General features: G+C 42.9%; 1 protein-coding gene across 3 annotated transcripts in view; it reads left to right on the forward strand.

Annotated features, from left to right (window-relative positions):
* The window catches only part of xpot (exportin, tRNA (nuclear export receptor for tRNAs)), a 60372-nt gene that overhangs the window by 24820 nt on the left and 21396 nt on the right, over positions 1-14156 (forward strand). For 2 of the 3 annotated variants that reach the window (XM_084330796.1, XM_084330797.1), the window contains exons 9-14: positions 5835-6071; positions 7211-7270; positions 7397-7435; positions 7534-7596; positions 9018-9142; positions 11533-11677. In XM_084330796.1, coding sequence (XP_084186922.1) covers positions 5835-6071; positions 7211-7270; positions 7397-7435; positions 7534-7596; positions 9018-9142; positions 11533-11677 — 669 coding nt within the window. The remainder of the gene's footprint in view (positions 1-5834; positions 6072-7210; positions 7271-7396; positions 7436-7533; positions 7597-9017; positions 9143-11532; positions 11678-14156) is intronic. The other variant, XM_084330798.1, reaches the window with a different exon arrangement.

Genomic DNA, 14156 nt, shown 5'->3' on the forward strand with positions numbered 1-14156 from the left:
TGCTTCCTCGAGTACCGGAGGGGACACGTGATGCAAGGCTTCGTCCACATTGCAGCCGGCTTGTGGGAGGCATGGCCTAACAACGTTCGAGACAGGGGAGGGTAGAATTGGACGATACGAAATTGGGATGGGAGAAAAATAGAAAATGGGAGAAAAAGTAGATTAAAAAAAATAGATATGTAATGTTAATTACCTGAAATTATTCCGTTTTTGGGGGGGGGGAAACCCAGCATATATCGGTATCTGTTGATATCGGTATCAGAAATTAAGAGTTGGACATTGACATGATAAATTTTTTTTAAAAAGGTACTCCCTAATAATATACCACAGGGCTTTCCCTAAACAATGGTATAGGGGAGCAGCGCCACTATGATGACGCGACAGCGCCACCCATGTGTTTACAAAGCAGTTGTCGAGGAATCCTTTTGGTTGCCCCAAACAATAGCTTATTTCACACCTAGGTGCGATAGGGGATTCCTGCAGAATGGGCCCCACAGCTTGTTGGGTGGGGTTTGAGGGGCTTACAGCTTGTTGGGCGGGGTTTGGTGGGCCTACAGCTTGTTGGGTGGGGCTTGATGGGCTTACAGCTTATTGGGTGGGGCTTGATGGGTTTACAGCTTGTTGGGTGGGGCTTAAGGGGTAGGCTGGTAAAGCTATGCCTCCTAAAGTGTGAATCGGAAATACAGAAATACCGGCTACAGGCTTTCTGTTTCCGGGCACCCCCAGTTCTGTTTATAGTCCCCAGTGAAACAAAACAAGCAGACGCTCGTAAATCTCGAAAACAAGACAATGGAGTTATCAGCGGACATTTTCAACACAACTGCTAGAGTCTTCACTGTATGCTTGTATGCCGTGACAAATAAACGAGTGTCTAAATGGACAGTCTCCTAAATCTCCCAGCCTTTTGTACATGTAGTATCGTGAGGTGGCAATAACGAGCTTGTTTCTGGGGGGAGTGCATTTTCATGAGCACCGTGTCGTGAATTGGTCCGTTCGGAGGCAGCTTTCAGGGGCGGGACATTCTACCCGATTCACACTTTCGGCCGTAGTGCTTTACCAGGCTTTATCTCTCGAGATAAAGCTGGGAACGAGGTTACTTAAGGGGCCTACAGTTTACCTAGTCCCTAGGTGAGAGGCCAAGGGCTTACTGCCCCCACCCCTCTCTATATTTAAGATAATTGTCGCAGTCTCTTCTCTCCTAGCTGGCCAGGGAAGAGCACTCCTCTCACCGAAGCTCATTTAACCCACATGTACTATGTATTAATTGTTTTTACTATTAAACCTATTTTGATCGGAAGATCCTTCTACGATATAATTGATGAATCATAATCCACCAAACTGTAAAAGCTTGGGGCCAATTTAAAAACTGTTTGTACAGTCCTCTGTTCCACTGTGTGTGTGTTTTCGTGTTCAACATTAAACTATTCTGCAACCGTATACACTGTACTTAGAAACGACCTTCGATCAAAACAAAATGGACACATATCTTAATCAAATTAACCTCCCCAAACTTTCAGAGGATGACGCTAAACAGTTAGAAACACCTATCGCACTAGAGGAACTCAGGAAGGCCATATCCGAAATGCAAAGTGGTAGGGATCCTGGAAGAGACGGTATCCCACCAGAAATGTACCTCTCATGTTGGGACATAATTGGACCCCTATTACTTAATATGATTTTATACTCGGTCAAGGAGGGGAACTTCCATAAGAACGACAATATTGCACTCATAACAGTCCTCCTTAAAAAAGACAAAGACCCCACCGAGTGCGGTAGTTATAGACCCTTAAGCCTCCTCGGAACCGATATCAAACTGTACTCTAGTCTAAGGTATTAGCCATCAGACTTCAAAAGCATATGACGTCTTTAGTTCATCCGGATTGATATTGTTAAAGTATTATACAAAGACCCATCGGCCATGATTACAACAGGTATATTCACCTCTGAAATCTTTCCGGTATCACGCTCTTCTAGACAGGGTTGCCCTCTTAGTCCCGGACTATTCGATTTATCATTAGAACCTTTAGCACAATATATAAGACAATCCCAATTCATAGAACCAATCGTAATCAAGGGCACACAACACAAAATTAGTTTATATGCGGAGTTGCGGACGACGTAATACTGTTCATGCAAAACCCTAACACCGCAATGCCTCATCTTCTTTTTTTTTTATCCACTTTTTCTCCCATTTTCCATATTTTCTCCCATCCCAATTTCGTATCATCCAATTCAACCCTCCCCTGTCACGGACGCTGTTTCTTGCCTCCCACAAGCCGGCTGCAATGTGGACTAAGTCATACATAGCACAAGTCCCCTCCGGTACTTGAGGTAACAGCAGTCGCATCTTTTCACCTGCGCAGCTCGATCTCTCAGTGGCGAGGAGTAACGCGTGGGAGGCTCACGCTGCCCCCGACACTTCCTGATTCTACTGCGCAGGCGCACCAACCGACCTGTAGGAGTCGCTGTCCACAACGCCCGATCCCCACCCATCAGTTTCCCACCCCCTAATACGGCCCATGTGTATTAGTACGGACGACCAGCTAAACTGAAAGCAAATGTGGAGCGCTGGGCTCGAACTGACGAGCCCAGCGTCTCCAGCATGCAATGCCTCATCTTCTCAAGTTGATTGATGACTTTGGCGACCTATCGGGATTTAAGATAAATTGGCCAAAGTCGGCTTTCCTTCCACTTAACGCCCCTGCAAAAAATATAATTCTTCCAGAAGAAATACCAATGGATAAACACTTTAGATGTTTGGGAGTTGAAGTATTCCCTACCATAAGCCAAACGGTGAAGCACAATTACATAGAAATCCAAAATAAAATCAAATACGACTTTGACAGGTGGTCAACTTAAAAACTCAGTACAGGCACGGGTTTCAATAGTTAAGATGGATGTCTTACCTAGAATCAACTTCATCAGCTCAATGCTACCGTTACCCCCTCCAGATGGTTACTGGAAAAAATTACACTCTTCCGCATACAAATTTATTTGGAATAACAAACCACCACGTATAAAAAGATCCACTGCACAGAGAAACAAAGCCGACGGAGGTATGGCATTTCCAGATTTTTTCCACTATTTTAAGGCGTACACTTTAAGACCACTGACAACCTGGTTTGATCCCCAAGCATCAGTATCCTGGAGAAATTTAGAAGTAAATATAGTAGCACCACATAGACTGCAGGACATAGTATACACCAAATTATCAATTAAGCAATGCGAACTGAAATTTGGCCCCATTATTACTCATGCGATCCGGATATGGCGTGAAACACAAAAAATAATATTCTAACCCACATAAATGGCATACTCATACTCCCTTATTCAATAACAATGCACTCCTGATTGGAAAACGACCTATAAGATTCCCTAGATGGGAAAAGCAGGGCATACACACATTAGGAGATGTTTTCAACAAACAGGGTTTTTGTAGTTATGAGGAAATACACAAATGTAATCTCACCAGTTCCACATATTATTTTTACGCGCAGTTATTGTTATGTTTGAAGGCTCACGGTGTTCCATTAAGGATACCAATTGTACACCACAGATACCACAAATTCTTCTATGAAAGAGAGACATCGAGAGGTTTTGTATCAGATTTTTATCATCAATTACTAACGTCCTCGTATGAAATCCTCCACCTAGACTCAGTCTGGAGGAGGGATATACCAGACCTGGAAATAGATTTTGATTGGCAAGAAGCCTGGGCAAATGTTCGACTTGCATCAAGGAACCCGGACCATCAACAAATCAATCTTAACTATATTCATAGGACATACTTGGCTCCTATAAGACTGAACAGAATGGGTCTTAAACAAGACTCCAAATGCTCCTTATGTACAAATGGGGACGAGGGGACATTTATGCACATGTACTGGGACTGCCCACCAGTTGAGATATTCTGGAAAGAAGTGACTCAGCAATTATCAAATCTCTTAACTCTGAATATACCTGTACACCCCTCTGTATTACTGCTGAATGATGTTTTTGAGTGTGCAGTACCTATACAGCTAAAGAGATTGGTTTTATCTGGTATCACAGCGGCTAAAAAGCTGATAGCATCACGATGGTTTCAACTGGAAAAAATTTGCCGGAAGGTCTGGATTCTTACATATCTCGATGTGATTTATCTAGAAATATCTACAGCAAGAATTTTGGGTCTCAATGAATCCAAAATGACAATGTGGTTAGAAGTGGTGGAGAGAATAAAAGCTAGCATATAATGGTAGTGCCTGGTTAGGAGTGAATGATAATGGATGGATTATCCAATGGGGGGTCTGGGGGGGGGGGGGGGGGGGGGCGAGCGAGAGCATGTGTGTGTAGGGTATTAGGTGTATATCTTGTATAAGACATTTATCTAAATGGTGATTTCATTGGATGTGCACTGTTAATTAACACTATGGTCGCCGAAAACGCCTTTGGACGTCTTTCCTAGCCATGCTCATTCTGCCGAAGACGCCGTAACTCGTCTTTGATATCAATATTTCAAAAATCTGTTATCGAAATCATATTTCTCCTCCGGGGTCCTGAGATATACTGCTGATCTCCACTCAACTCTCTAACGGTCCAAGAGCGCCATCTGGTGGCAGATCGGCCAACAGGAAGTGACGCGCCAAACAGGAAGTGCTCATCCATATTTCGTCCGGGCACTCGCGATCGTCAGCCGGACTCCGTCTCGACACACAGGATAATCAATCGCTCGCCCTAACTCAATAAACAACGTTATTTGGACGTATATAGTATTATACAACCTGGAAATGGTTAATCTAAATCAACATCCCATAATCGAAAACTGTCTAGTCTACTCCAAGCTGATCGTCCAACGGCGCGAGGAAGATATGGTAAGATCCAGCGTTATTTTCTAACGTGTTCCATATAAACTGCTCTGATGATCATATGACCCACACTAGGTGAATGATATAACGTTGCCCACGGAATTATAAACGACCCCCCGCCCATCCGGTCATCATCAGATGATACGTAGTAACTTCTAGAAGTACCTCCAGTTGAAATTTTGTCTGGCACCGATCGCTACCAAACTGTATTTGATCATCAATATAATGCATTTGGGGCTATAAATCAAGTTCTGGAGAAAGCTGCAGAAAACGATAAAAACATACTTATACTTTAGACCATATTTTAGTATGAATATGTGAATGAAAAAGTATAACGTTGATACACCCTGAACAATGGATATAGGACATTGAATGGGCCATAATAATGTCAATTTAGCAATAGAATTTAAAAAGTTATAGCCCTGCAAAGAAGGGGAACTTCTCCATAGACAAATAGAGCTGACTAGGGATGGTAAATTATGAATTTAACCATGGCGATCAAAGTGTTAATGCTTGTATATCTAATTTTATGTTGTCATGTTTGTTTATGTGTTTGTTTAAAAAATAAAATACAAAAAAATACACTGTACTTAAATAAGTTAAACTTATTTGGAACTTAACCTTGTGTTTGCTATTTTATTGAAATTATGTTTTTAAGTTGCAGGAAATGACCGCACAAGTATTTCTTTATTGCAAGATGAGACTCAGCACCGTCTTATTGGAAGCCCTGTACCGATACACTGCGTTACTCTCGGAGCACTTTGCACAAACACTAGATTGCAATGTGCTGCTTTGGCAATAATATTTGTACGTCACTGAAGGAGCCTGTCGCTGCCGTTATCAGAGAGTCCAGAGTTCACTTTAGAGCCACACACCGACTCCCACAGGCGAGAGGACGGGTCAAAAGGTCACGTGTCCCCTTCCTGTTTGCCACTTCGCTTTCCCAGATGCGCAAGTTATTTAACGGTCCCCCTAACCCCCTCCCCCAAGGAGGAAGACGTGGACTTCCTGGCCAAGTTCTCCCGGCTGGTGAACGGGATGGGCCAGTCCCTGGTGCTGAGCTGGACCAAGCTGGCCAAGGCCGGCAACGTGAAGGTCGCCGCGGAGACGCTGCAGGCGGTGGAGGCCAAGGTGCCCCTGCTGCTTCAGCTGCTGGTCCACGAGGACGACGACATCTCGGCCAACATCGTGGGCTTCTGCTACGACTACCTGCACGTCCTCAAACAGGTCGGCGGCGTGTGTGGGGGGGGAGGAGAGGCACCTTAGAGAACAGTATCATCACGGTAGTTTGATGGGCCGTTTCAGGTTTTCCATGGTACCTGCCGTTGTTTAAATTATTTGCCGTGATACCGCCATGGTAACTGTTAGGCATCACCACCACTTATTACTTATTTGTAACATGTAACACTTAAAGGTGCTGTAAGTGGTATTTTCTTTGTTAAAAGTGTTAAGTGTTAAACAGCTCTACACTCAACAGCCAGCACGGATATAAAGTGTTTGGTCAGTAACATGGGTCTCTCCAGTCCCTCCTGCTCTGCAGTAAACACAAAATAAAATGTCTGGAATCCAGTTCCCACTTTATCCAGTCTCACTGCAAAAACAAGAAATAAAATCAGCTAATATGAGCTTGAAGCCAGTGCAGTAAGCAAATTTGCTTGGTAATAGGGCTGTACCGAATGCTTCGAAAAAGAAATTGTATGTCTATTCAATCTGTTTAAACCAATGGGGGTTTTCTTCACAGTTGCAGATAAAGTTTAGGCTACACTAATATTATACTATAAGACGTCACCATCACTTTCGTACCAACCGTGCCCTTATTGGATTATTTATATTTGATGAAACTGATGAGTTATATTCATTAAATATAGTTGATTTAATAAACAAAAATACTAATTTAATCAGATTAATCACTTTATTCAAATTGAGGATTTAGTTAAAAAAAATTAAATCTTTAAAAAATGACATTCGGTACAGCCCTACTTGGTAAGATTAACTGAAATAAGTACAAAGCATATCAAGGGTTCTCTCTCCTGATTGGATAAAGTGAGAATGGGATACCAGAAAATGTATTTTGTGTTTACTGCAGAGTGGAGGGACTGAGCGTCTCATGTTACTGAACAGACACTCTATATCAGTGATGGCTGTTGCAATGTAGAGCTGTACTTATTTTAACAAAGAAATACCACTTATAGCATCTTTAAATAATACCATGGTATAATCCAATTGAAACCATGATAATAATGGTATTTCCATTATTTTATGGCCACTATCATCATGGTAAATACTTCTTGGGTCGGGATAAGTCGAGGACGTTGTTATTATTTTGATGTATAATTTTTTGAGGGATTTCTGTTTTAATTTCAAAGGTGTCAGATTGGCCTAATAGCATGAAGGAATCTTATGAAGAGGACTGGTCCATAGCCAAGGTGTAGATTTGGTCCACACAGGACCCCACCCACTAACAGTAAACATGGATTTCAGCCTCTTTTGAGCTCTTGGTCATATTCTTAAAGACTTGGATTTCATAACAATGGTTTCTCTTTTACTCGTAGCTTTCTCAACTGACAGACCAGCAGAAGACAAGCATAGAGGTGAGATTGATCTCTAGACCAAAAGCCTTGGAAATCTATTTCCGCTTGCCGGTAGAAGGGAAACCCACGTGCTAACCCTGCACTCTTTTGCTCCACAGGCGATCATGCTGGCAGTCATGAAGAAACTGACCTATGATGATGAGTACAACTTTGAAAATGAAGTAAGTGTTGGTAGTTTTTTGACATGCCTGATACAGTACCGTACTACTGGGGGTCGAGGCCGTGATCAGGCTGGACGCCGCCTTCTTGTGCTCAAACGCGAGGCGCGGCGGTGTTCATAGAGAAGGTGCACAGGGCGCGATACCACTGATTAACGTTAGACAAGTTACATACATTACCGCTGCTACCTCAGCTAACGTTAGACAAGTTACATCCAGGCGTTGCTGTTTATCATCATCTCAAAACTTTTTCAACTGAGAGCACCCGGAAAAGTGCAGCCGCAAAAACGTGAGACGCGTAGTTTGGAGGAGACTTGTGCCTGTCGTGACAAAACCATTGAAAACAATAGAAAAAATATGTGTTTTAAAAAGGCGTCTAATGTGATCACAGCCAACGCCAACATTATGGGGAATGTGCTTACCGTCTTCTCCAGAATCAGACAATTTCCTCTCTGTGTTCAGTAGAGACTGGCTGCAAGCTAGCCTAGCTTACCACAAATTAATGGAAGCGGATATGGACCAGCTAACCTAGCTGTTGGCCAAAAACACCCCTCTCTGAGTTTTTAGCTAGGCTAGTGGTTCGTATCCACTTCCATTTGCAGCCGGATAGCTTTCAACTGAACGCACAGCTGGAGAGGTAATTCAAATCTTATCTTCTTGACTCTGGAGAAGAAGGTAAGTGCATTTGAAAGACGGACTACCTGGGGTTAGTGAAATACTACCAGTCTACCGGGGGTTAGTGAAAGACGGTACCAGACCACGGGGGTTAGTGAAAGATGGTACCAGACCACTGGGGGTTAGTGAAAGACTGTACCAGACCACCGGGGGTTAGTGAAAGACTGTACCAGACCACCGGGGGTTAGTGAAAGACTACCAGACCACCAGGGGTTAGTGAAAGACTGTATCAGACCACCGGGGGTTAGTGAAAGACTACCAGACCACCGGGGGTTAGTGAAAGACTACCAGACCACCGGGGGTTAGTGAAAGACTACCAGACCACCGGGGGTTAGTGAAAGACTGTACCAGACCACCGGGGGTTAGTGAAAGACTACCAGACCACCGGGGGTTAGTGAAAGACTGTACCAGACCACCGGGGGTTAGTGAAAGACTACCAGACCACCGGGGGTTAGTGAAAGACGTACCAGACCACCGGGGGTTAGTGAAAGACAGTACCAGACCACCGGGGGTTAGTGAAAGACGGTACCAGACCACCGGGGGTTAGTGAAAGACGGTACCAGACCACCGGGGGTTAGTGAAAGACGGTACCAGACTACCAGGGGTTAGTGAAAGACTGTACCAGACTACCAGGGGTTAGTGAAAGACGGTACCAGACCACCAGGGGTTAGTGAAAGACGGTACCAGACTACCAGGGGTTAGTGAAAGACTTCTCTCTAACGTGTTTCCCTCAAACCTTGACTCGCCAGGGAGAGGACGAGGCGATGTTTGTGGAGTACAGGAAGCAGCTGAAGATGCTGCTGGATCGTCTGGCTCAGGTGTCTCCAGAGCTGCTGCTGGAGGCCGTGCGCAGAGTGTTCATCAACACCATGCAGTGAGACCCCGTCTTTTCAGATTCAGAGTGTTCACCAACACCATGCAGTGAGACCCCGTTTTTTCAGATTCAGAGTGTTCACCAACACCATGCAGTGAGACCCCGTCTTTTCAGATTCAGAGTGTTCACCAACACCATGCAGTGAGACCCAGTCTTTTCAGATTCAGATTCAGAGTGTTCACCAACACCATGCAGTGAGACCCCGTCTTTTCAGATTCAGAGTGTTCACCAACACCATGCAGTGAGACCCCGTCTTTTCAGATTCAGAGTGTTCACCAACACCATGCAGTGAGACCCCGTCTTTTCAGATTAAGAGTGTTCACCAACACCATGCAGTGAGACCCCGTCTTTTCAGATTCAGAGTGTTCACCAACACCATGCAGTGAGAGTGAGACCCCTTCTTTTCAGATTGCTTTATTGTCACTTATGTCCGTACTTTACAGCAAGAAGAGTGAAAGTCCCTCGACTATAGCAGCTTCCAATAATAAAAATACAATAATTTTTCACTTTGAATAAAATAAGATGACTGAAATAAAGATAACTATATACAGTTCTAAAAAGTGTGCAGTGCAATACAATAAATTTAGCATAGAATAAAATAAGATGACTAAAATAAAGATTACTATATACAGTTCTAAAAAAAACTGCATTGCAGATCAGGATGTAGATATTATACTATATGAAATTATGCTGTGTGATTTGCAATGTGCAAATGTTAGCAGTGTGTAGAATGCAATGTGCAATACCGTTTTTGTATTTTCAGTAACAGTGTTTCTCAAGTGTAGTATTTTGCACATCATTATCACGCAAAAACTCTATGGCCTGCGTTTATATAATAATTTTATCCAAAGCGCTTTACAATTTCATGCCTCACATTCACCCATTCATACCGATGGCGGAGGCGACCATGCAAGGTGCCAACCTGCTCACTGAGAGCAGATAGGGGTTAAGACACGGCAGGCAAAGCCGGAATCGCACCGGTAACCTTCCGATTTCCAGACGACCGCCACTGTCGCCCTCTAATCCATGTTGCACACCTTCATTTGGTAAATTAATATCGTCACCAGTGATGTTGAATCTTTGCATTGTGTTAATTACACCTCCATAGGGATGTGGATGAAAGAATAGCAATATCTTGTCTTATAGGGACTGCTACCTTATCATTTCATGGAGCTGTAATTAACACAACACAGGGATTCAACGTCCCCAATGACATCACTGGTGGCCATATTCAAACTCATTTACTCTCAATGACTGTCAAATAGGGGTGTAACGGTACACAAAAACCACGGTACGGTACGGGTTTTCGATACAGTGGGGGAAAGTTTGGCTTTCCATGTTCCACTCAGGGGTGATGTAGTGTGCAGTAACTAATTGTACTTGTAGGGCTGTCAACGAATATTCTATATTGAAATTAATAATCGACTTGTAAAGAAAAATGTATAATAATTATATTAGATTGTGAAAAAAACAGCCCCCGGTGGGCGGTCGTTAGTGGTTAACATACCATTGTATTCGTTCGGTACACTACACATCTGTTCGGTACGGTACTGAAACGGTTCGGTTCGGTACGGATACGTGTACCTTCACACCCCTACTGTCAAACTAAATGAATGTGGGCAAAACTGTTTTGGGATGTGTGAGATTATGTGCAAAATAAAGGCATTGTTTTTTGGTGAGGTGGCTCTTTAGTGACATTACTTTCCCAAAGAGGAATTCTGCTCCACATTAGACGGTTTAGGAAGAGGATGGAACTTCTGGGTACAATATGTGATCAAAAAAATTAAATAAAGACATTTATCACTTTATCTTACACATTTACCATAGGCGTATATAGGCACCCACATGTAGTTGTTATTGTTGCTGTTATTACTGTCCTGTAATTGTCTCAGTATTGTCATTTGTGTATGTTTTGAATAATGGAAAATCTAAATAAAATATTCAAAAAAAAATGAATGCCCATCCCTCTACTTTAAATGATTTAAAATGCCCATCCCTCTACTTTAAATGATTTAAAATGCCCATAGCTCTCTACTTTAAATAATTTAAAATGCCCATAGCTCTCTACTTCAAATAATTTAAAATGCCCATAGCTCTCTACTTCAAATTATTTAAAATGCCCATCCCACTATTTTAAATAATTTAAATGCCCATCCCAATCTACTTTAAATCATTTAAAATGACCATACACAAACTGATGTAGACGGACAGACAGTGGATCAATGTAGCCGCATAACGCTAAAGATCAGAGTAAGCGCTCTACAGATATCAAGCACCATTTTGTAAAATGTCCGGCGTCACAGATAATACCGGACTAATAATGAGTTATTAGTCATGGGAAATTTCACATCACCGTGGCAACCCTAGTCTGTGTGTGTGTGTGTGGTTAGGACCTGGCAGACGGCTCCCTTCATGGAGGTGGAGGTGGCCATCAGACTGGTGTACATGCTGGGAGAGGCGCTGCCCGCGTCCCACGGCGCTCACTTCACTGGGGACACGGCCAAGACCAGCGCCCTGCAGGACATGATGAGGACGGTCGGTTCCACCATCTCTCGTCTAGCTTCTAATTTCACTAGCTTTATTTCAGAAGCCATATTAGAGCAGCGTGTCGCAGGCTACAGGGTGTCGGCACCGAGACATTAGAGCAGCGTGTCGCAGGTTACAGGGTGTTGGCACCGAGACGTCGTTAGGCCCCAGTAGTGACTGACTCTGGGCTCCAGGGGAGGGTTTATCAGAAGTACAGTGTAACAAAATGATGTGTGTATATAGTAATGCATAGAGAGAAACCCCTGCATTAATTCAGTTGCTCTGATGTTTTCGAGACACTCGTGTTTGAGATGAAAATGCGTAAAAGTGAGGGAGTTTCATTGCAGCTGCGGTTTGGACACACATCACGTGGTTAAAGGTGAAATCCGCAAATAACCCTTAGCTCTGTATGATGACATGTACAAATGCTGTATACTATATATATATATTTATTCTCACCACATATATACCTATCCACACACCTGTCTGTATTTACCTGCACATACCGTAATTCCTCTAATAGTAACCCCGGCTTGTATTTGTTTCAACTGTAGCGGGTACCAGGCTTGTATTAGGAGGAGGCCTGTATAAGAGGGAGGCCTATATTTCAAATTTTCAAACGGATCATAATGAATAAATCAACATCTTGTGTCAGTTTGAACCCAGTAAAATGTACTGGGTTCATTTATTGAAACCAAGTACTGTATGAAATAGTAAACAGTGCAATTACAGGTGGTCACTGGTCATTTCAACGTTTTCAAAGTGAAATCAAGTAACTAGCTCAGTATGCAGCTCAGTATATTAGTAACCCGGCTTGTATTAGGAGGCCGGCTTATAGTTGCTTAGCTCAAGAGCGCACCCGGCCATTAATAGAGACCCGGCTTGTATTTGAGACCCGGTTACTATTAGAGGAATTACGGTAGTTCTTTTACATATCTGTAGATATTATATCTGTACATATCCCTTACCTACTCTTACTAGTTACGCTGCTGGACAGTATGACTTACTTAGGGTGACCATATTTAGATTTCCAAAAAAGAGGACATGCTGGCCCCAGCCTCGAGATACTTAACACATTGGTCGTCAAAATCGCTTTCCAGCGTTATTGCCCGCCATGCGTTGACCGCCAACATCGCTGTACGGCATTTTTGAGATCAATATAAAAGAAATTCACCATGGCATTCATAATTCATCCACCCAACCCCCGGTGCCCTAGCGGGACCCTAAATGGGACTGCAACGCCTCAATACCGCCGCCTGGTGGATGGTCGGGCGAGTTACACACTCAAAAAACGGAAAGTGTCATCGGTGCGTAGAGGAAATTCCTCCGGCAGTCACATCTCCTGACAAACACTATAGTACATTATGGATTGCTGCCATAACGCAATAATCTATATGATTTCGGCGTTTATTGCGCCATACAAACCCGAAATGGATCTAGGTGATCGGCGTCGAATAATTGGGATCTTTCTCCGCCAGTCTCATCGGCGCACGGTAAGAGAACAGTAACGTTATTTACAGCCCGATTGTGCATTTCCTTGTTTGCAAACAGTCTGATCAATATATCAACCCATAGTAAATAAAGCCGTTACTGACAAGGAATTATAAACGACCCCCCCCCCCCTTTCCTCCACGCATGATGAAGCATAATGTATACCGATCATATACATTTGAATTTTTTAATATAGCGTGTATGGGAAAGAAACGCCAATCTATATGCTTCAGGGCCTATAACTTTCGTTTTTGGAATTACAGCCGAAAAGATTAAAAACATACGTATATTCTCGAAGGTATTAACACAACAATGTATGAATGAAAAAATATAAGGTTCCCACATCCTGAACGATAGATAATCGATGTTGAATGGGCCATAGTAATGTCAATATAGCAATATAATTTTAAAAGTTATAGCCCTGCAAAGAAGGTAAACATCTCCATAGGCTTTCAACGGTGGCAGAGAGTGGTATAAGATGGGCACAACACCCGGCGCCCAATGTGTTAATGATACTCAAAAGTTTTTACTCAAAGATGCCTTATTGTTTTAACATGCACCCAGAAAAGCAGCCATTTTTTATTTTACTTGAACTTGAGGACTGCATACTTTTTTTGCAAAGCTTATCTTTATACTTTATGCTTATAGCACATGCATAAGCCTGGTCTCTTTTGAAATTTATTTTGAAGTTTCTTACACAATAAAGAGAAATCACTTTTAGTGCTAATGAAATAGAGTAACATAGGGCTGAACTTGAGTTGAACTTGTGTACTCGCGTTTTTTCTGTAGTAGTTGCAATAATCTGATGCACGCGAAAAGTCGCACGCCTGACATATCGGCATATAACTCGAGAACCGAGGCACGGATTTTGTCAAAGTATTAAAAAGATGAGTTATTTTGATTATGTATCAGCCGGCTGAACAGAGATTCAGGAGACAAAGGTGAATTCAATCTGTGGTTTTTATTGGCTGGAACACACTGGAACGAGAAACAGTCC

Source organism: Notolepis coatsorum, assembly GCF_963971535.1.
Source record: "Notolepis coatsorum genome assembly, chromosome: 15".
NCBI lineage: Eukaryota > Metazoa > Chordata > Actinopteri > Aulopiformes > Paralepididae > Notolepis > Notolepis coatsorum.